Source organism: Aulostomus chinensis, chromosome 12 (genome assembly GCF_037954235.1).
Source record: "Aulostomus chinensis isolate RoL2024-O1b breed Wild chromosome 12, RoL_Achi_v1.0, whole genome shotgun sequence".
In the NCBI taxonomy this organism is placed as follows: domain Eukaryota; kingdom Metazoa; phylum Chordata; class Actinopteri; order Syngnathiformes; family Aulostomidae; genus Aulostomus; species Aulostomus chinensis.
In genome coordinates, this window is record NC_141331.1 from 17,855,892 (window position 1) to 17,880,145 (window position 24,254).

General features: G+C 42.5%; 1 protein-coding gene and 1 long non-coding RNA gene across 6 annotated transcripts in view; one reads left to right on the forward strand and one right to left on the reverse strand.

Annotated features, from left to right (window-relative positions):
• LOC147252326 (dedicator of cytokinesis protein 9-like) overlaps nucleotides 1–24,254 on the forward strand; it is a 76,740-nt gene that overhangs the window by 18,860 nt on the left and 33,626 nt on the right. For 2 of the 5 annotated variants that reach the window (XM_086220601.1, XM_086220602.1), the window contains exons 2-5: nucleotides 11,372–11,488; nucleotides 16,947–17,036; nucleotides 19,592–19,674; nucleotides 21,586–21,655. In XM_086220601.1, the coding sequence (XP_086076727.1) occupies nucleotides 11,372–11,488; nucleotides 16,947–17,036; nucleotides 19,592–19,674; nucleotides 21,586–21,655 (360 nt within the window). Of the gene's footprint in view, nucleotides 1–752; nucleotides 1,179–8,302; nucleotides 8,462–11,371; nucleotides 11,489–16,946; nucleotides 17,037–19,591; nucleotides 19,675–21,585; nucleotides 21,656–24,254 lie in introns of those variants that run through there. The other 3 variants (XM_086220599.1, XM_086220598.1, XM_086220600.1) reach the window with 3 other exon arrangements.
• On the reverse strand, nucleotides 12,613–24,070 carry LOC147252327 (uncharacterized). Its single transcript, XR_015118748.1, has 3 exons — nucleotides 23,838–24,070; nucleotides 14,937–15,002; nucleotides 12,613–12,883 (listed from the first exon to the last, which is right to left on the reverse strand). It is a non-coding gene; the product is annotated as an uncharacterized LOC147252327 (long non-coding RNA).

Here is a 24,254-nt window from a genome sequence, read left to right on the forward strand (position 1 = left end):
TCTTGGCTGTCTGTTAAATCCTGAGACATTTTAATAAAGGTCATGCTCGTAGATGAATCATGCTCTGGCATTTAGCAAGCTTGTGTACGATCAGATTTTGTTGTTGCACTCCCAATATATCTGTGTACTTGGCAGAGCAGCCAGCCTGTGATCAAGCGGCAGCAGCAGCGGCAGCTAATCTTTTAGAAGAGAAAACTCCCCATTTGATGTCTTGGCCTGAAAGGTTTAAATCCTCCCGTGTCCTTGCTGTGTTTTGTAAACACAGATTTCTTTTAGGCTCCGGAGGAGTCATTGGGTTGATATTTTATTTCTGCAAATGTTGTTTTATGACCTTTTTTTAATTTGTATTTTTGAAAGCTGCTGACTGCTGCAGATTTTATGGCATCCGTTCAATGGTGTTCTTCCATTGGCGCTGGATTGCTAGCTGAACTAAATAAGCATTCAGCCATATTGCTGTTTGCCTGCTCACAGAAGCAAATTGTCCCTCTGGATATAAGATCACATTTGGTGTAACCCATTTATTTCATAAAGGGCTCTCAAAAGGAATCACGTTTTTGCAGAGTAAATCACACTCACTCATTTCATGTGCAAATACAGAAATACAAGGAAAGAAAAATAATTTGTAGCTACAGGAACAGATCAAGCGAGTGAGCAAGAGAGAAAGGCTCAGTATTGGTTAAAGCTGCAGCAGAGCTTGCATCCTTCATCCCTCCCATCCCTCATTCTCTCCTCTACCTCACTCACTCGCTGCATCTCCTCTGCTGACTGAGGCATTCCTGCATGCACAGGCTGGAGCTGCTACAGTCAAACTCTCTGTGCATAAATTCATTCTCTGGACGTCCGCTTTTGCTTCTCCTCTCTGGATTTTGGACACCGGCGCTCACTTCCCCGGGTCAACGGTGGTGGATTTGCAGGTCACATCATGGACCAGGGAGGTGCGAGGGACAATCAAGGAAAGTGGGTCACTAGTGGGCTTTCCTGACTGATGCCTGTGTGGACCCGGAGGAATGGGGTGCACCACCAGCACAGTTGTGATTGATGGGCTGCGAACTGTCCTGGAGAGGAACTGTAGTGGCTACATCTGTAAAGGAGCCGCTGAGCCCATTGGGCCGTCTGAGGTTGAGCGAGCACTCAGTCGGAGAGAGTCGCGCGCGTTGCCAACACCAAGAGTACTTAAGGTGTGTGAAGTTCCACAATATTGCATAAATGTACATACACTTTTTTGAGCTTTTGATTAATCTATCATTACCTTATCATTACCTTTTTATCACTAAAATACCAGAAGTGAGGGGAAATGCCTTTTTTCCTCCTCTGATTAAGATATGCAGTTAAAAAATGTATGTTCGAGAGAAGATATCAGAACACTGGAGAGGCAGTGAATATTTATTTAATCGATTAAACAATTAGTAATCTGATTGATCCGTTTTGCTTCTAATGTGTGTATAAATGTCCTAAACACATGATTCTCCATATAAAACTGCTTCCAAGTGTGTGTGTGTTTTTTTTCAAATTTTGCGATGTTTATTCATGCTGTATTCCTTATTTGATTTCTCCTGTAAGGAGGGCAAAATGTAGAACATGAGGACGATAAATGATTCAGACGCTCGTAGTATTAGCATGTGCCGGGGTTGCTGAGTGCACCCCTGTGCTGCTGGAACCAAACTAATATTGTCAAGCTTCATTTCTGATGTACAAGTGTTGCTCATTTCACTGGGCACATGTACAGATGCAGCAGCAACTACGCCGTGTCAGTGTGTGTCCACGAGTGTATAAAATGTAGGGCAGTAGGAGGGCTGGATCTTGCCTCTCGCTAAGCACTACATGGGTTAAAGCCTCTGCAGGCTGGGTTGGGGCTGAGGAGGGTGGGTGGGTGGGGGGACAGTGAGCTCTGTGTCTGCTGGAAATCAATCACCACTCTTCATCTGCGAACCAGCGGGCTTGGCAGGGCTGCTGCTGCTCCGTACCAGCTTGTCTTGCCCTTCTTGGTTGTGTTTACTGTGTGTGTGTGTGTGTGTGTGTGTGTGTGTGTGTGTGTGTGTGTGTGTGTGTGTGTGTGTGTGTGTGTGTGTGTGTGTGATGTCTCCTTTCCCTTGATGGTTCATCAGATTGGCTGCAGAGTGACAGCGGCCCTGGCTGAGAGCAGGGAATTAGGTCAAGGGCATAGTTGTGCTCAGAGAGGTCTTATCATCCAGATGGGGTCAATTAATCCTCCGTCAGCGGCGTTCAGTAGTCGGACAGATCGATACATTAGACGTGTGTACGGAAGGTGGCTCGGCACTGACTCTGACCCCCTACTACACGTCCATGTACTTCAATGATGAAATACTCCTTTCATTACTCTCTCACACCTTTTCCACCCGTTATCCCTGATTGTTAAAGGCTATAAGCCCTTTTAATTTCCTCTGATTGCAGCAGGTCCTCATATTTCTGGGAATACCAATGAGAGGTAGTGGTCACAGTTCTGGTTCCTTCCTTCTAGTCCATGAAGGTCATTGTATCTGACCTTTTTTGAATCTCAACAACTCATTAATTTGTTGATCAAAAGGATCATTGATCATTTCATTATTTTCTCAAACAGAGGTTACCTTGTTCCAAAAAAAACTCATATGCTTTTCCTCTTTCTTTCTTCTTTGGTCATTTATGTTCAGAGACAGTAGCCCGGCATCTGAACTCAATCTTGAGTTCTCGTTTTTGCCTCCAAGCAGAAATTCGTCGGGAATTAGAAGCCAGTTCAGGTGAATCCTTCAGTCAGTCTCGTTCGAAGTCCGATTTAAAGAATCGCTCCTCTCATCTAGCCCTCGTCAGACTTGTTCAAGCCTGATTCAATTGGTTCTTGCCCATTCTTTGGTTGTCCTGCATTCCAAGATCTGTTCAGATTGGCGCGTTCGTTCATATTCGCCCAACACCTGATGAGCAGGTGAGAGGTCTGCGTGTGTCCTCATGGGAATGAAGTAAATCTATAATTGTAAAAGAAAAAAAAGAACAAATGACTTGTTTTGCTTTTGTGCTGCTCTGCTCTACGACAGCTCACCCTTTTGCCTTCTCGTGGGATCTCAATAACAAAAGGTGCTGATTTAAATAACACGGAACTACGAACGCTTTCATATTTCAATTCTCTTTCGGTCTGGAAGAAGTTCTTGGTGTCATCAACTTCCTTCCTGTATCTCAGTGAATGCTGGAGGCCAACAACAATATTGCTGTTACAGAAGTGCTGAAGTGTCTGCTGCTTTTATCGCAGGAATGTTGTTTCAAGGGAAGAAAGCGGTGACGTCAGCTGGGTTGAAGATAAAAGTATCTTTTATGTCATGTTTGGGGAGTGCTACTTCTCTGTTACTCCTGATGCTTTTGTTTTCGCGTCTAATGAGTGGATTATGCTCTGAGTTCCTGTTGAAACACAAACAGCCCCGTGAACAGGGTCTGAAATTAGACACAGATTAAATCCATTTAGTTTTAGTGACGTGGATTAGACTCTCTTCCTTGTGTATTTATTTTGGGATTTTGCACTGATGTGATGTGAGGGTGGAAAAATACCAGTTCACAAAAAATCGTTTTTTTTAACATTTCCACAAATCCGTATTCATTTCTTTGATTTACTTCTGTTACTGTGGTAATAGACTAAGTAATCCTAATTGCACTGTTTAGCAGGGTTGATCAGCAGGGTCAAAAGAGCGTAATGATTATGCGTTCGGTTATTTAGCATTACTTATACATTACCTGCTTCTTCAGTGGGTCCACTTAAATCGTTGGATGTGATCCAACAGCTCTACCATGAATTCGTCCCTTCTGAGACGATCAGGTTCAGTTTTGATCACTAGACCTCCTTTAAATGAGGTGGTGGTTTGCAGCGAGCACTGTAGTGACGACATTCAGTGGCTCCATTATCTCAAACTCGATGGTGGTAGCAGTGTCTCCTTAATCTGCTATTGGTAAGAGAATTAATTGTAGTTTTGTAGTTTTTCCCAGGGGCGGGATGGCTCAGAGGCAGCGTGACCGAAGGGTCGATCCTCACTTCCCCCGGTGGCCATGTCCAAGTATGCTTGAGCAAGATGCTGAACCCCTAATTGCTCCTGTTGGCCCTGCGATGGACTGGTGATCCGTCTAGGGTGAACCCTGCCTCTCTCCCAATGTCAGCTGGGATAGGCTCCAGACCCCCTCCCCCACCCCACGACCCCTAACAGATAAGCAATGGATGGATGGATGGATGGATGGATGGTTGGATGAATGGTTGGATGGATGGATGGATAGTTTTTCTCTTTTAGATAGATGTAAGTTGGTGGAGGAGGTGAGGAGGAAAAAACTTCTGAGAGAATGGTTGCTCCTGTTGGGGATTTAATGTTCAAAATTGAATGTTCATTGATCGGTTTTCTACTTGAGGTATCAGAAGTGTAATCCGCCTTTTATTCAAAATTGAGTTTTAACTCTAAATAAATTAAAACAATAGATGTAAGCATCGTTAATGTTTTGTTTTTGTCCTCCATATTATGATTCCCCATATGCTTTGTGTTACACCTGGGTCATATCTCTGCTTAAACAATCACTCTGCTCTGTTGTTGCAAACTCACTGTGTTCTCTCTCTCATTCTTGCTCTCTCTCTCCCTTGTCTGTCTCTCGCCCCACACACACACACACACACACACACACTAACACACAAAAACCCTATAATTCACCTCGTCTCGTGTCTTAGCCCAATGGATTTACAGTAAAACAGCAGCTACAGTGCAGCGTTGTTTTTTCTGGTGTGTGTGTTTGTGTGTGTGTGTGTGTGTGTGTGTGTGTGTGTGTGTGTACACACACTTGTTTGACTGATAGATGGGACCATTATCTCCAGCACTCGTGCTCGTGTACTTAAAGGACAGTCTGGCAGCAGCAGCGTGATGTTCCTACAGATTGCAGTGCAGTCTTTTCATGACCTGCACTGATCAATACATTAAGATTTTTCGCTGCATTCAGATTTAATCTCACTTTAAGTACAGTAATATAGTTGAAATTTTATATAGTTACCAGAGGATTTGTTTGCTCTAACAACTGCTGTGCCTCTCGTTTCCATCCTGTTATTATATAAGTACCATTTTGTCTCCCCCGTCTCTCTCTCTCGCGCGCGCACACACACACACACACACACACACACACACATCCTGCCCCACTGATGTCAGACATGGCGTGTTGTCATTATCACCTCCATGTTAAAACCTCATTCTCAGAGCACTCGAGGGGGACTGACTCCAAACAGGCTGCTGGACGTTGGGCTCTGGTGCCGAGGGGGTGCCGAGGGGTGGGCCCTGTTTTTGTTACATTCCAGGTTACACCCTGTTTTGCTTTGGCTCATAGTGGGAAGGCCGCGTGATTGCATCAAGCCTGTGTTATGTAATTGAGAAGCTAATGTGTTCATCTTGATAGATGTGGGTAACATCAAATACATTAACACATTAAATAATCACACAACAATGACAGGAATATTTAGGAGCATTGTGACAGCATCCGGGCTGCTGAATATGGCTGAAATGAGAGCTCAACATCTGCTCCAGAAAGATTTACGCTACGAAACAATCTAAATGAATCAATAAGCGCATTTTATCATACATTTGTGAAGTTCTGATTTTTGAGTTGATAGTTGCATTGCGACCGCATTTGCAGGATCATTTTATGTGCCCTTTTTTCTGTTTTTGCAAATTTAATGTCAAAAACTACAGCAGCTAATGCAAAGACACCACTGCTCAGAGTACAAGATGCCTCGCTTGTGGAATCTGAGGTCAGTACTTGATTCCTTAAACAAGTGTCGAATCTCTTGCTCTACTTGAAGAGAGGGGGACTTCTGGTGATGCAGGCACCCGAGTAGACGAGTTCTGTTGGGGTTTCAGCACAATAACCTGCAATATAAGTTTTAAGCAACGCTGATATTTTTATTCTGGGGGATGTCCTTGGGTTACTTTTGGAGCAGGTTTGCTGGTATAATGCCTCCAAAACAATATTCTAGACTGAAAAACACCCTTTCAGCCTCCCCTCAAGATAGCGATGCTATGCTAACAGCTAGCATGGAAGCTGAGCCAACACTGACTAACGCAATCACAGCAGTTCTCACTTAACTGATGGAAGAACAGCAGGACGAGTAAAGTAGACGCCATCCGTGGGTCTGTTCAGAAACCTGGTGGTTCCTTCGATTCTCTTCATTCTGCTGATTGTTACTTTTTCCTCCCCCTGACTTTTTGTTCCTCTCATGCTGTTCCATCATGTGTTTTTAATATGAAGTATTTTTGCTTTATCATTGATTTCCCTCTTATGGGACTGAAACAAGTTGCACTCGTATTACCTGAAGCACCGTTACAAATCAGGTGACAGGTGGGGTCATTTTCTCATGAGCTTTTTGACAGTTGTACCTCCTTTTTTGCCCCCTGCTGGTCACATTGGTTTCCTCCTCAGAGGTGGAAGCTGCGTCCACATTTTCACACTCTCTCTGATATGTCGTTACCGCGGTCATGATGTTGAGCTCAAAGCATTTATCGACACACACATTTCTTATACAAATAAATCCAGATGTGGCCAGAGGTTAGTTTTTCTTATGTGATGTGTGTCAGTAACACTGTCTTGTGCGGAGTCTGCTTCATTTACTGGGGGTTGCCACAACAGCACTCACACAACTGAATGCACTTGAACTTTGGTGGAAGAAATTTGAAATGAACTTTGGTTTACTATTGACAGAGTTTACACTGTCGTGTCAAACCTGGAAATGTCATTGAAGAGTTGGAAATATTTTGAATAGCTCCATATTGGAGCGTACGGTTGTGATCAACTGAGACAAATCGATGTCGCTTAATTTACGGAAATCAATATGCTTTTTCCTTTGAAACCACAAAGCAAGTAAATCATTGCGGTTCTATATACTGTGATAAATTTCTACGTATTTTAGCTCTTATTTTTCAGGCCTACGTATGCTTCAGCAAATGTATCACAAAGATGGAAAAAAAAGTCATGAACATTTTTGAGGAAAACTGTGCATAATAAACCTTTACACACGAAATATTTGAACGGACATAAAGTAAATAACTGATAAGATGCAAATAGGCAACTGGAACTCTGTGTATCACCTTAGAAAATCCAAAAGCTGCGTATTAAAATTATATCAAGCCCGAGGCTACAGTTTCATCTCTGGGAGGTGGAATTTCGAAAGAGGTGGGAGTGTTTTACAAAGTGAACAGAAGGGTTGCTCTTATAAATATTTGGGTTCAGGCTTGGCTGTTAACTGTGAATTTTTGAATTTCTGAGGAATCATGATATGATGTTTTTATTTCATTAAATCCCTTTAACTGCTAGTGGGATTCTCACATGCACGGTGTATATATTTGTCTTATAATACCTTTTTAAAATATTCTTTTGGTTATTGATTTGGTCTGAGTTGCCCATCCCTGTGTGGGGCCCGTAGGAACATGTGACATTGTGGAGTGGGAGCAGCTGAAGAGCTGTCCTGGCCTGGAAAAGATAACATCCTCCCCTGCTGTGAGGAATCTGTAAGGTCTGGCCCACTCCTAGGTGGGTTGGCTGGGGCTGCATCATGTTGGAATGCCCCTCCAGCAGTTGCATCAACAAGCAGCGAGACAGAAGCTGGGCCTAATCTCAACTCTGTGATTACAAACAGCCACTATCTCAGCCACAGTCATGCTGTGGAAGCGCGCCAGCACTAAAAAGTGACCAATGTTTGTCCGTCACATTTTGCGGTGATTAATTTGCTACGCTGCACCCATGGCTGACAGGGAACTGAGTCACCCGGCCCTCTTAAGCAGTTCACATTGGTCAAGTTTTGCCCGTGAAGCTACAATCTGATGCCCTCAACCTGGCACCTTATCTGCTGTTTATGAGGAAAATCACTGCGGCTGATTCTGCAGCGTTAGCTTCTTTGAATGTTATTGTACAAGTAAAGCGCAGCAGTTGTTATCTCATTCTTGAGTCAATTCAAGCAGCTCTTGTTTCAGCTGTCCCTGAACACGAGGAGCGGACGATCCCCCAGCAGACTGTAATACTTGAGGAATGCTTATTGTTTGTCAACCCCTTGTGTCACTGTGCAGGTGGATTGCACAGGGTCAGATTAGGCGTGTGTGTGTGTGTGAGCGCGTGTGTGTTTGTATGTGGGTGTGGGTCTTTTAACTCCCCCAGGCAGCACAGCTGACTGTGGGAGGGGCCATCACAGCAGCCTGGGTGTGAGTCCAGCACTCTCACAGAGACAAGGCAGTGCGAGTTTGTGAGGGAGAACTTCCATAACTTTTTCCACTTCAAGGAGTTTTTCCTCTTCGGATATGCTGGCTGTCCACTTCTTCTGGGGGTATTTCTCTGATTTATCTCACCACAGCTGTTGACAATGCAAGGACGGGCGGGTAAAACTCCAAAGAAGGAGTTAGTCATTGAGAGCCCTCAGCAGTATAAGAGCTTGGCTGCAGCCGAGGCTGAAGTAGACGCTGTGCAGCAGGTGGTGGTAAGTCACTCGAGGGTTCCAGGTGTAGCCAAACAAGTAGTTGGCTGGTCAGATATCAGTTATGTTACATTGTGTAAACCACAAGACTGTGAGCAGAGTCCTGTGAGTGATGTTTGCTTCAAATTCATTCGAACCCTCGCTACTCACATCTGAAAAGAGACACACTTATTACTTCTTGTAAAACACTTTATTTGGCTCAAAAATCAATCTTTAAGACCGTGACAGGAAGGTGTCCAGCGGTCATGTCTCGTCAGTTGCTGAAGACTGGATGTGCCTGATAGTGGCACTACACAGCACCATTGTTCCAGGCTGGTGGAGGGTGCTGTGATGGCATGAGTGGGAGCTGCAGTGAAGCAGCAGCTGGAGAGGGAGTGCAGGAGGAAAACTGTAAATTCCTCCTCCTGATCTGTTGCTTTAAATCATTACACTGATGTTAAACATGCCTTGTTCTGGATTAAACAAAAATCCATGAATGGACATTTTCTGATGTGGATTAATGTCGGTGCTTTGTTTTCTTACGTGTTTACTGCACTGTTTGCTCAACCACCTTGAGCCCCTGACAGTGTGGGAAAGCCCAGAGGGGGAACGCAGAGACAATAGCAACACCAGCAGAGTCCATCAGTGGTGAGAGGGGTCAAGTCTTCCGTCACATTGATTGTGGAGAGCTGTGGTTTCTTTAGGGGTTGTTGTTTTTTTTTTGGTGTATAAGCAATGCGCATTATTATTGTTGTGTGAGGACGTAAAAGGCTGTTCAGCAATAACTCATTTAGTAAAACCCTTGTGGAGGGCGTGTCATCATTCCCATGGTCAGCTTGTTTGTTTACTTCCACCAAGGAGGCAACTTTGACCAAACATGGTGGGAAATAAGGTGCCCATTAAATCTGAGGGCAGATCCATTTAATATAGTGAGAAAAAAATGTGTGTGTGTGTGTGTGTGTATATATATATATATATATATATATATATATATATATATATATATATATATATACACACACACACAAATTTTACATTGGATTTTGTGGACGTAGACAGAATTCCATTTTTCCCCTCTGATATTTGTTGGTATTGACTGAAGACGTGTACTTTAGCTGATGTTCTGAAGACGGCAGGTACAGGCTGTCTGGCTGTTTGTAAAGATCTAGAGATAAACACACACACACACATTTTATCTCACTGACGTCTGTAATTCCCTCCTGATTTACCTGTCCTGCCTGCATCAATCTAACCCTCAATCTTAATCTACCTTTTACAGGACCACCGTGTCCAGATACAACTGAGAATGAGTCAAAACCTGCTGAAGCTGGCAGACTTCTGCTACTAGTATACAGTAACTGGAAGTGTATCATTTAAATGGGATGTCGTAGTTTTTCTCCAGTACACCAGCAGGTGGTCTGGTGGAGCAGACACCGTCACCATCATGATCACTAATCCTGCTGTCAGAGACATGTGGATTTGGGAAACATTACACTGAAAATGATGAGACCTTCGAGATGAGTTTTTCATGTGTCAGGAATGTAAAACACACTAAAGAGTGCAGCTACCTCACCGGGGTCCGTTTTCTCCATACCCATCGGTTGAGTATTAGTTGTTGTAATTGTGAGTCATGACAGTTGTATTTCCCAATTTTCCTGAGAACAACGTGACAGAGCAAAACCCCCCAAATTCACAAAATCAGTCACTCACAAGGCCCTCGGTGTTGATCCCACCCCCGCTTTAAGAAAATAATAAATGAAACTGATAATATAAGATCTGATAATGCTGTAACAGAATGAGATATGTATAAATTGTATTTAAGAACAAATTTAATCAAATAATGTCTACTTATTTATATTTTGGTCATGTTTTTCCTGGGTTTTAATATCTACACATCAGCCTTCAGTGTCAGGTTCTAGCTTTCCGTCTTGGCCTCCCAGATGTGAGCAGCGCCGTCACTCAGCCTCAGTATCCGGCTGTGTGTCGCTGTTTTCTGCTCTCCGGGGCTGTAATATTTATTCTTTTGTTCCATCGACTGGAAGTTTTATTTTTTGTCGAACTGCTACTGTCTCAACTGTAACTCATGAAACGGGCCGCTCGTGAATCTCCATACATTAGAATACAGATCTAAAAATGTTGGCAACACTGATGACCAAGCCACATCGGATCGGCTCGAAACAGAAAACAATCTAAATTCTGATTGTGTCCAAACTACCAGCGAAGGTTTTCTGCTCCGTCACATTACTGTCACAGCAAGTTGGACTGTTTTCCTTGGCGGACATGTTATGCGTGTTGGCTTTCACGGAGAGATAATCTGATGATGACCACCTTCCTGTTACAGAGGTGGATGCATATCCCAACAGATGGAGCCCTGATAGACTTATGGCAGTGTGTCTAACAGTTAGCACATGTTGACGCTGCCTCAAGTTAAATATGTGCTGATCAGCATCATCGAGTATACGACATGTAAAGGAAGTTGTGTGCCAATTACAAACTCGGATATCAAGACGTAGCTGCCATCACTTAAATCCAAGTATTCTTCTTTGCTCTCGTTGCATTTACACGTCATTTCAATTTTCCATGCAACCTTTTAAAACCGTCTCCACCGGTGACCTCATGCTGCGGTTTGTTAGATGTGACGTCTTCCAGGGTCACAGTCGGGTTCAGCTCACTACCAATTTCGATGACGATTCAGCTGAGCCAAAACTACAAGCCTGGGAAGTTTTATGTGTTTGTTAAAATGGATCGAATATCGGTCAAAATAATCAAAGATTTCTCTTTTTTTTTTTTCAAAATTTTCAGCCCTAAGCGGTATAGATAGTGAATAAATCATCAGTTCATATTTGATCAAAATCAGCTTAAGTGAGCTCTTTGAATGTTTCAAGTCTAGATGCATGTCAGGGTCTAACAGGGTTCCCTGTCTGTGTCCCCCAGGTAAAACCTAAGGTGATCGAGCCGCTGGACTATGAAAATGTACTGGTGCAGAGGAAGACGCAGATCCTCAGTGATGTCCTCCGAGACATGCTGCAGTTCCCCCTGGAGGACTTTGAGGTAGGTGTTTGTTGTTGTTTTGTCTACCCTTGTTGGTTTCTTGGATAAATGTGTTTCTTCTGCGCTTGAGAAGGAAACAACTTCGCAAATTCATATGGGAGCGTCGGCGCTGGTAGGAAGTGTAAGGCAGTACTGTTATGTTGGCACCACGGCTACAGTATAGCTTCGGGAGCAGCACTGCCAGATTGGATTTCCAGTAGGGCTTCTCGTGTTACTGTGGTGAACAATCGTGCACTCTGGATTAAAAAAAAGTTAGCTGAATAATGTGTTTTAGTAGGAGACAGAACCGCACACACATTCCTTTATTTAATTTACAATAATACAAGACTACGCCGTTTACTGTTATCCGTCCAACATCTCTCTCATCGGACCACATGCTTGTTTCCTTTGTCGTGTTTGTTTGGGGTTTTTTTTTTGTTTTTTGCAGTCTTTTCCTGTGGCTCGGGTGCGCCCGCTGTTGTGAGTATTAGGGTGGGGTCATTCACTCAGGCCTTCCTTTGTTTACATCTGTCCGTGTTGTAGTGAGAGACAGGTCAGGGGCCGTCTGTTTAATTGGCTCATTCTGCCCCCCATGTTGTGATAGAGTCGGTCTTATCTGCAGCCACATTGTCACAGGACGTACGCTCCCTCACACTTTCCAGCCTGGAACTTTTAACATGGGACTCTGATGTTGTTACTTCAGGAAATCAGATTTTACCAACAGCAACAGCGTGACCTCGACATTACCGGTGTCAGTGGAAATTTTCAGGATTCTGGATTTGACTGTCGTACCTTTTTTTTTGTTGTTTTTTTGTCACTGTTCACGGTGTACATCTTTTATGTGAGTCTCTAGCATGCAAGTATAAAATAGATCCTATGATTCCTCTCAATCCCCGCTTTTACACCAGGACTATGTGAGAAATGTTCTCTTGAAGACATGGGGGACACAAGATGTTCCCAAATATATTCCTCCGCTGTTGTAGTGGGAGCAGCAATCCAGATCCACCACTGCAGCGATGTCACATGATGATTTTTTTTCTTTGATGGAGCGCTGAGTTTAGCAGAAGAGAATGTAGGTATTGTTTAAAACATGTCAACAGTGCTGCATCATTTTCTTTTGGTGGAGCATCATAATATCACTTTATTCTAAATGTATATTTCGCACACCATATTCAAAACCTGCGTTGGCTGCAACAGAATTGAAACATCAGTAGAAGTCGTGAATATTTAACACCTGGATGACAAAATCACCATGGGACGTGTACCTGTCAACACCGCGCTCCCCTGTACAAACTCTTTCAGGTTGGCTAGACTGAAAGGCACAGACCTTGCTTGAATTTGCAGATCTGTGGCAGCTGGCTGCTCACTGGCATCTTTGACTTTGTCTTTTCTTGTATCGGCTCTTCCAGACCTCTGCTGTACAGACAGTACATTGTTAGGGGCTGACAGGTGATTCTGAGTGTGTGTGTGTGTGTGGGGGGGGGGGGGGGGTAAAAAAACTACTACTAGAGGCGCAGTGATTGAACGTAACATCTGTTCCTGCACAGACTCTTGTTCCTGCAGGGTTTTAACCAGCTTCTGTATCAAGGACCTTTCAGTGAAAGGAGGTACGGCTGGTGTGTGTTCACACTGTGACCTCGCTCCGTATAGAGACAGAATAATACATCATGATGATAAATATATGGCTGATAATAATAAGATGGCGGCAAATTTAGTTTCACATTGTTGTATTTTCTACTTTTCTATCAAAAAGACATTCCTGTGCAAGCAACAACATTGTTTGATTCATGTTAAAGGACTCATCCAGCTCCTGAGCCGTCAAAGCAGACAATTATAAATGTGAGTGGCAAGCTGTGATATGGCTGGGCGGTTGTGCTGGGGCACCACATGTGCGGTTAGCTGCCAAAATATTTGATCATCTATCACGTGTGCGGTGATATTTTATTGCTTTCGCTTTTTGGAAACAAAAGTCAACACTGGCACTTTATTCAAGGTGCAGCTGACAACCTCTGTTAAAATACAATACCTTCACATATCAAACTGATCCGGAATGATCAAGAAAAACATAAAATTCTCGTGACTGTATATGCTGATGGTTTACCAAGACAGACACCGTGGTGCTTTGTGTACATTACTAGTTGATTACAATCCAGGCCAAAACAAGCAGATGGAGCTTTAAATCAGATCTGTACTCTGATCTTACCCCTCCTGGCAAAACGCTGAGTCACGTGTTGCTTCTGTTCCTCTGTGAGACAAAGTTTATATCATCTCCATCTGGTTTTGATCTAAAGGTTATTAACACAGCGGAGCTGCGCAGGTTTCTCTCTCTGATCTCTGTGAGGTTTCAGGAGAAATTTGTCCAAGATTATCAGTCTTTTCGTCTCTCCTTTCTTCCATCTGAGGTTTGCTGAAGCCGATCCGTAAAAACCCAGTGGGATTCTTTTCGGGCTACTAGAGTAAAATACCCTTCACGAGGAGGTTCTACCTTTCTCTTGAACCTTCCCTGACCTCAGAGAACTTGGACCCTATATATCCCAACCCTCTCTATGGCCTTCACTCCAGCCTTCCTTGCTCTACTTGCGCTCAACCTTTAAAAATATTTCGTGTGAAGGTCAGTCTTCCACGGAATATTGATGGTGACTTTGAAAGGGGCTTATTGAAGGTTGCGCGGCAGCTCTTGGGTCTCTGTACCACTGCAAGATGGTGGCGACAGATGCACTTCACAAGTGAGAATCTGCTGTAGCCTGTATATCTGTGATATGTAATCAATACATAGACAGATCAATACACACAGATCATGACTGTCGACCGCGCCTACGTCAAGAAGCACAGATCACTATTGCTGTGTTAGCTCGTTTGCTAGAATTAGCATGACAATGCAAAACAGCCTGTTAGCTTTTGCATATACTTTTTGGAATTTGATCTGACTTTGCAAGAGAGGGAATCACTTGCATCTGGTGGCCTACAAATAAAAACCAAAAAACAAGTACGTAAATAGTATCAGCATACTTTTAGGAAATACTGGACAACCACAATATCCAGTCACATGTTTTTGCAGACACACTGTCTTCTGAAGGTCAACTTGACACAGCCTGTAGTTGAAGTGAGCATCCATGAAAAAAATCGCATCCCCGGATCTGTTTATTTGAGTAAAATTGATGGGACACACACACGCACACACTGCTCTCTGATCTTATTTTTTTTCCTGCCAATCAAATATTGATTAACTGACTACTCTGTTTGAGTCGTCACTACTCCATCCGCTGTAGTTGGTTGACATTTTGAAGTGAAAAATGAAATGAGTGATCTGTTATTTCAGGGACAGAGAACGATTTTGCAACAAGCTGCAAGTGCAGGATCATTCCAAGCTAAATTTGCACTAATTTCTCCAGAGATTTATATGGCTCTCTTTGACTTCTTGAAGCCCAATTAAAAGCTTCCCGTTGCCCACTTCCTGTCTCCCTCTTACCTCTGTGTCTGTGTACTTCTGCTGCATGGATTGTGAGGATTACCGTCTCCTCTGCAGGAAACCTGGCTAGCAGAGAGGAAGGGAAAAGGTACATAAATATGAGCGCAGTAAGGAATTTGTCAAAAGTGTCCAGGATAACTCAAAAGAACAGGGAGGCTGGGGAAAGGACAGCAATTAAACTTTTTTTGGTGAGTGCCTAAGTGCCTTTCAGGACACATTGACAATATTTATACGGATGGGTAATTTGTTCTCACCTTAATCTGACCCTGTAAACAGTCTTTAATGTGAACAAAAAAAGCTTAAAACCGTCTGTTTTTACAATGTGTAGGATAATTTCTCCGCGAATCACAGGGAAAACATTCACAGCATTCCACTGCTTTCGATAAAAAGACAGAATATGCTCGCAATAATCTCACTGACATGTTTTCATATTACATTAAGTAGGAGGAAATGGATTCATCCCTGATTGTGGTTAGTAATATTTACTCTTACATAGATGAAGCTAATGTCCAGATAAATATCCACATCTGAGATCGTGGGTGTCGTATAACGCAAGTCTAAAAACAAAACTGTGTTCAGAGAAAATAAGCCTGTCTTGTATCGCGGCCATCGGGTCACAGAAAAGCAGCTCACTGCCGGCGACCGTTTGACTCACAGTGACCCCTTTTAACCAAGTCAGTTGAACTGCTCTCACTTCATGTTTGTACTTAGATTTCACTCACTCACTCACAGGGATTATGTGAGTCGCTTTAGTTTTCCAGTTAGGGTTAATCCTGCGGCGAGGACCTGAAGGGAATATCGCTCACTGTGGTGTGGTTCTGAATCAATGCTGGCGTCTTTGCACCACGTTTTCCTGGAGGTCACACACCATAACATCTTCACATCCTACCGCTGCATCCAGTACAGTTGACACTGTTTTTGAGGGGGTTGTTTTTTGGAGGTTTTTTTGTATCCCCTTCAAGCCACAATAGATGAGTTTTCTCTGGATTGGGTAGAGTGACAAACTGGCAGTGTATTAGTTTGGTTCTATTCTGACCTCCCATTTAAGGATTTTTCATCCAAATGAGATTATGGACACAAGTCTGATTGGACAACTGAAATGTGCGTTGCTTTAAAACTCTAATGATTAGTTGTTGCTCATCTATGTCAAGAAGAAAAATCGCCTCAGAGACGCATTGCAATTCTTAAATGACATTGTTAGTGTAGAAAACTGCAGAAGAAAACTTTATCATTTTGGAAAGAGTCCCTCTTTATTACATTTATCTAATGCCGAAAAAAAACCAAAACGTAAATGTAGCGTTAGGCTTGCTAAGCTAAAATGTGCAGTGTTTTCAACTCCTGACAGAAATGACTTGAAATCAATGCATTTCTTTTTTCTTTTTTCTTTTTTAATTAGTAATCCAGATTCATCTGTAAACAATTTTGATCCATTTCTGGTTTGCATAATTGGAGCTGAATGGAATTGTTAAAGTGGTTCTGGGCATTTAAACAGTTTTTAGCCCGGTTAGTCATATACACACTTCTTTCTCAAAGTTTTCTCACCATTCAGAAATTTAAGGAAGAAGTTATTGTGTATAAATATTGAATGGGTGAATGAAAATAAACAATTATTGATTGTTTTCCTGTGGCGATAAAAGACGTGTTTACACACTTGAGGAATTCTTCTGACTTTTTAAAACATTTTTATACCAAAAACAAAAGTCTTGAAGGAGGCATTAGAGGTGCCAAGATGCGAATCACTTTGAGATTATCTGGATAACAGCAGATGAGAGCCAAATGTGTCTCTGTGAGTCTTGGAGCCAAAAAAATATGGATGAACCCCAGATATCTGTCTGCTCGCTTTAAAAAAATATAAACAAAATTTGCCCACATGCTGTGAGAGACAGCAGAAAATTCCTCCTCCATGTTGTTTCCATTTTTATTACATTGGTCTTTTGTTTAATTACATTTAATGTTGTTATATCCCTGTTGTGTCTTTTTGTTGAATGAAATCTTTGCTTTGTCTGACAGATTTCCACTTTGAGGCGCCATGGAAGGACCCTCTACCCCACAGTGCCTCTAAACGCAGAGAGAGAGGCCCAGAGCCTGTTTGTCCAGGAGGTAGGCTGATCAGACCCTGTACATGACAGAATAATGGGACTTTTACTACTTTTTCCAACAACATTAAAGGAAAGCTGGGTAATGAATATGCCTTCCAATGTGAGCGGGACGTAGCTCCAGCAAAGCACTGGAATGAATAGATGACACGCTGTAGAAAATAACATTTACGCTAAGGTCAGCTCAAGTTCTTGATCGTGAGAGACGCAGCAGGTGTCTCTTTTATCGTGACAGTGAAAATATCAAACACTAATTAAACAAATACAGTCTGTTTATTTGTTGAGACTCAGTGGCAGCTCGTGGAATGTCTGCTCCAAGAGGTCAGAGAGTGGTTATGAACTATATCTCTACACTACACAGACACATGACAGGAAACTGTCACTGTCATGTGCTTCATTACCTCTGTTAACCTTCATCTAAGTCTGTGTAGCCTTGGAAACTATCATGACTGGACTATTGGGGCCGTACATCCTCAGTAATAAGTGTTTATGACAGTAGAATAATGAAGAACACAGAGAAATTAACTCCTTACATTCATTCAAATATCTGGAATGAGTCAGTTCATGTTTAAAGTGCTGCCAGTGACTCTTGAACGTGTTGGCTCAGCTGTCATGCTCACTTCCATCTTCAAGCCAAAAGGTCGTTTTAACGTGTCATTGCACGATAAACACAGCTAACTTGAAACATGCCCGTGTTCCATTTAGGTATTGTGCTTGCTAGCTTACTGGAAGAGCTGTCAAACTAAATAGAGTGAGACCGTGATTAATGAATAATCAACCTGGTATGACGTGTGAAAATGGCTGCTGTAAAAAGCAGCTTTCAGACGAACAAGATACAGACTTAGAAGCACATAGTTGTCGTCAGATTGTGACATTTTATGTTCTAGCAATCATCGCTCCGCCAATGAGTGGTGATCGTAAGCGGTTTAGTCAGTGTTGGCACATTCCTCCCTTGATTCAGCAAGAAAAACCAGGTCCCATCCAGCCATTTAAAGCTTGTGTTATTCTGATGGTATCAGCATATCAGCATGCACATACGTGTGTGTGTGTATATGTATATATGTGTGTGTATATATAAACTTGTCAGTCCATATCGGTACTAACAGTACAGGTACCTTCTTTCAGTACTTTACATCTTCTGCAAAGTAATATCAGTTCTAACTAAAACATTCTCCATCTCATTTAATTCATGGACATTATGCAGGTGTTTCTACAGGCCGTCACTGTGACGTCATTTTTCCCTATAATTTAAACTCCCATCATGCACTGCCAGGTACCAACTTTTGGCACATTTTAATTTATTGTGATTATATTCTCTGTAGTTCCTATCTAATTCTGTCAGTACTCAGACAAGTACCACTAACTCCTACCTCTGTCTTCTTTCCAGTAAGTGTTTATAAAACAATGACAGATTCATGTATTTTTGTGTATCACATCAGTGGGTTACCATCCCAACCTGGCTCCCTCCCTAAGCCAGCTACAAGCTGCTTGTAGTTAACCTTCAGAGTCAAAGGTCACTGCTGAGGGAGCCTTGTCTAATGTTTGAAAGATACAAAACTGTGTGGTCAAGTGTTGCATGACATCATCGGGACAGCTGTGGAGATCCACCCAGCAGGAGCCTCCCTGTTTCCCATCACTCCTCTGATCAGGTTGCATGTGGACCTCCTGGCGGTCAGTTCTGGAGAACAAATACCAGCGAGCCGCTCTTATCGCTTAAGGTTTCCAAGAAAAGGAGATACTCCCTCCCTGTCTGTGTGAGGGGATGTTAGTCAGAGGTGGAGGGCGAACGCAACAACAATCGTCAAAACTGTGTCAGACCACCTCCTCCGCGCTTCTGAAGTCTGAATTTCAGGGGCTGCAACCTGAAATCCAGAAATGAACGCGCGGGGAGTGAGCAGGTGTGAGAAGGCCAGAATAAAAAATAAGAAATAGAACGCTCAAACTTTCTGTTTAAAATGCTGACTGTTCGTGTTCATGTGAACGACTGAGAGACTCGTGACTGCCTGGAGGGAGGGACAGATCACAAGTGTTAACAGTGAGCTTTCTGTACTTTACAGTACTGTACATGTACACACCACAGATACCCTGGAATACATTTGTGATGCATTTTGTTTTTCGACGTAGTTTAAAGGTCTCTTTATTTGTCCATTAGTTCATGTAACAGCATTTTCACTGCTTGTTTTCTGAGCTTATTTTTTCTGCATTCTTACAATATTACACGACTGTTGTGCATTTCACAAATTTGTATTTTTTGAGTATTTTTTACGTTTCTTTATGATAGAATTGTCTTTATTTTACATTTACTTTGAACATATAAAAGATATGTATCATGTCAATAAAATCCTATTGAATTATTAGAATGGAATTAAATCAGAAGTGTCCACGATTATTCTCACACCATCAGCATCCTCATTCATCGGGTTCTCGAGTTTTCACTCCACCTTCAATCGTGAAAATTCGAGATCAGCTATAAGTACTTTAGCTTGCTACTTTACTGTTCAACACACCGTATCCCGTATTGCTGCAGTTTTGTAACCAGCGTTTACTGTGTCTTTTTAGTGCATCAAGACCTACAAGACTGACTGGCATGTTGTCAACTACAAGTATGACGACTACTCTGGAGACTTTCGTCAGCTTCCAAAGTAAGTCTGACGCCGTAAAGCTCAGCTTTCCTGAATGCTGCGCTCACAGAGGTCGTGTTGTGTCAAGACTTTCGGAAAGATGGGCAAGTAAAAACAGCTCCTCCAAATAATGCGTGGATGCCAGGAACTCTACACACAGGGGTTTTTGTGTTTTCAGTTCACCTACTGTAACACATTGTTTGTGTTCCTGCTGCTGACACAATGTGGTCGTGACAATTAGGAGGAAATACAAATGATACTTCTTTCCCTCCAACAAAAGAGCGTATTCTTTATACGACACACTGGATAATTCCTATGGAAAGCATCCTCATTGTCAGGAGATGGTGTCATCAGCCTCTTCCCTGAAGAATATCTATCTTACTGTCAGTGTGCTGGAATAAGAGTTGACAATGACCTTGACGGTATCGTTGCTGCCAAATGTTTTGTCACTTGACAGAGTCTGGGGAAGTTAAAACAATGCACCATGACGTGGACGGCCTGTTAAAGGCTTCACGCTATATTCACTTCAAGTGTACCTTTGGCACACATTGATTTTCCAACAGGCAAAAAAAACCTCCCCCTACACGTTTCCACTAACAGAGTCCTGGAATATGCATTTACCGGAGGGCTTCTTTTTTTTCTTTTTTCTTTTTCCAGACTGTCCTGAGACAGCTGCGCATCATTAACCTTACATCTTTAAAAAAAAAAAAATGCGAAAAAACCAATGAGTTCAAATCCGATAAAATCAGACACGCCACTTTAGACGGCATGTGCAAGAAAGATTTTCAGAGTTAAGCTCGTGAAAAGTGCCAGCAATATCTAGGACAGGCATTAGTTTGCCCCATGAAAAGTACTTACATATGAGAGGGGATTGTATGAATGTCCCAGCAGAACGATAGATCCAGAGGAGCTTGAGGGTTAAACATGATCTTAATCTGATTAAAATAGATATTGCAGTATTGCAGCTGCTCAGAATTGTTCTGAATGCAAGTTACCAGTTTGTGTTTAAGGAGTTAATGGATGGTAATTCCTGGACACCTCAAAGGACGTTTTCCTGCGGTTCTAATGTAATTTATATTTTCATGTTTTTTGACATTTTTAACAAGTCGCAAGTTGTTCTATTCTTTGAACGTGTTGGAAGAAATTTAAAAGTGGCTAATTTTTGTTAACTGTTGTTACTTAAAATAACTTGTGACGATTGCTTCCCTGTTGCTATGGTGACACATAGGGCGTTAGTTTAGAACAACAGTTCCTTAACCTTTTTGGCCGCGCACCCCCTTCTATATCCCAACCTGACTGCCCCCCCAATTCCCCACACCTTAGGGGAGGAAAAACCTCAACAATGCCGCATGCAGCGCGTAGAAGGTAACTTCTTCTACACTTCATCTTAACGTGAGGTGCATTCTGAATAGCCGGCATTTATTTATTAATTAATCATCAGCTTTTGATTTTAAGTTTTACAAAGGAAATGTTTATTTGAACATCTGAATTGTGTGGGAAAATCCCATATAAAAAACACTTCAAACCGTCATCACATTTTTTATCTCATGCACCCCCTAGTGGCAGCTCACGCATCACCACACTTTGGGAAATCAGCTCATGGAAACCCAGCAGCCAATCAGATTTGAGTATTTACCTATTGCCCAGGAGTCCTCAAACTTTTTTAGCCGAGCCCCCGTCTTGTGGGGGGAACACACCTGTTTAGATGTAATCAGTTATTGATTTCATTACTGTTGTCATCCAACCTTTACCTGCCCGTTGGTAGATTGTCCTCCAAGATTTACTCAGTTGTTTTAAACCCCACTCTGCCCCCCCCCCCCCCCCCCCCACACACACACACACACACACACACACACACACACATTTCACCCATGGGCCTGCCAAACATTACGAGAACTACTGTTAAATAAAATGTAATATTTTATTTCACAGCAAAGTGTCCAGGCCTGACAAACTGGCGGTCCATGTCTTTGAAGTGGATGAGGATGCTGATAAAGACGAGGTTAGTTTCTATCTTCCTTTCCGGTCTTTAACAGGGTTCTTTTGCTCGCGATGTGGCTTTCTCAGTTATCTCTATTATTTCTATGTAGGTTTAATGTCTGCTGACAGAAAACTGAACCTAAGGTAGAACTCCACTGAATGAATGTTCTTCCAGCAATTGTTGTTACAAAGAGAACATTTTGAATTTAATTGCGTGAAAAAAACGTTTAAAGTCTTCAACTGACACACCCTGTCACAGCGGAATATTCCAGATCCCTGCGCAACATTTGGATCTTTTCACCCTCTCCTCATTTGTGTGTGACGACCTGGGTGTGTATTTTGCATAGAATACATTGTTGTCTTTGGAAAGGCGTGTGGGAGCGCACAGTGAGGCGGCTCGTAAGGCACCTGACAGACATTCGGATGACACAGCGCTGTGGATGAGTGGTGTATTGTCGGTGCCTGTGTGAGGATCCAGACCTGTCCAAGTCTGCCTCCTGTAGGAGAGTACAGTTGAACCTAAGAATGAGTCTTCATTCCCAGGTCCAAGGGTAAGGGTCTGTCCTGGTCAGGCTCGTTTAAATGACAAGATCCTCATTGCCTCCATCCCACCACAAAGATTGTTTCCCAAGGAGGCTGCTTGATCAGATGAATGATTTGAACATCCCCTCATAAATAATAGTTTAATAAAACTGCCAAATAGTTGAGTGTTTTGGGCCACATCTAAAATAATTTGTCTGACTTGCTTCCTCTTCCTTTTTGTCTGACTTTAGTTTTTCTGTTTTCATTTGCTGGTTTTTTTTATATCCTACAAAGTTTTCTGGAGTAAATTGGAGGTCAGAGGGAATGAGCCTGGTCATTTGTATTCCTCTCTTGGGACCTCTGGATGTTGTCTAGACACTCACAAGACTGTGAACCTTTCCAGATGCTTTTTAGATAACTACATGAGGAACATTGAAAAATATTATGATTCTGCCAGGATCTCTTTTAAAAAAATCTCTGTTTGCTTTATGAAACTGAGGAAAGATAAAGAAGTCCTGCTGAAAGGGAATGATGATTTCACACAGTCTACATAGGTTTACGGTTCCTTGCTGTAGCCTTTCAAACTTTAGATTTGCATGCATGGATGACGTAAACCCATGCAGGACTGTAGAGACCTCTCCCTTCATTACTCCCCTAATTGGTTTATTTAGACTGATGATTCTAGCGGGCGGACCGTGTTTGGTCACACATGGACTCTGCCAGTGAAGGACATGATGTCATGAGATGAGCGGGTGCATGTGTCACGGATCTGCTGCTGTGGAGATCTCAGTGTTTATTTGGCTTCACAGTTTGTTGAATATTTTTCTGCCTGCTTGTTTGGACTGCAGCAGACCTCCATCATGTTGGACTCATCTTTAACCACAACCATCAAAGGTTCTCTGCTCTGTAGGACAATTCTTTGGCAGGGAGTTTTATAAGCTTTAATAAGTGCTGTAATACTGCATAATGTAAAATTCTCTCACTGAGTCTAACACTGTCAAGGCTTCTGAATATATTGATAAAATGTCCATGTATATCGGTTATTGTGACTCGGCCGGTCCAAGGTAGAGTTCTAGCATAGTTCTTTGTGGCCTAAAAACACAAAATTCAGTGGGCCTCTCCTCTCAAACTCAGCAGCACCAGTAGCTGCCAGTTAGCACACACTAAACACTGGCTAGTAAAAGCTAAACGCTAACTAGAACATGCTATCTTCCCGCTAGCACACACTAAATGCCAGATAGGACAAGCTAAAAGTGGACTAGGACAGGCTAAGTGACAACACTGGCCAACTAGGACAAGCTATATGTTGAGGACAATCTAAATGCCGACTAGGACAAGCTAAATGCTGCCTAGCACACACTAAATGCGTCCTAGGACAAGCTAAATGCACATTGGACAAGCTAACTGCCAGCTAGCACACATTCAGCACAGGCTACGACAAGCTAAAGGCCAACTAGGGCAAGCTCAATGCTTGCTAGAACAGGCTAAATGCCAGCAAGGTAAAGCTACAGTAAATGCTGGCTAACACCCAGTAAATGCTGGTTAGCACATATTGAATGCTGGCTAGTCCCACTTAATGCTGTCTATGCCAAAGTAAATCACAAGTTAGCACAAGCTAAATGCCAGCTAGGAACATGAAAACAAAGGCTAGCACAAACAAACTGCAGGTGTTTGTCACCTACCTGCCCAATAGAAAGCAGGCCAATTCTTCATCGCTATTCATCCCAGTCCCTCCTTGTGACTGACAGCGAATGAAAGCCAAACAGAAGTTCACTCCTGTTCTCAAACAAGCTTTTTCAAACTACACTTTTCATCTCTGTAGATCTGTATTTTCTTTTCCTTGCTGCTCTACGTGCATCCTCCATTTTCTCAGAAATTATTTTTATCTTGTCGGGTATTTTATCCGTGCTTTACATCACCTGCACACCCACTCCCCACCCAGAAACATCCTGACAAAATAAAAACATAAAAATGCACACAGAGGTTAGCGGCTTTGCACACAGTCACCGCCACACATGTCAAGAGACCCATAAGTGAAGATTGAGCCTCATTAGTTTTCTATAAGCCTATTTTTTTCAGGAAAGTGTTACAGACTCTAG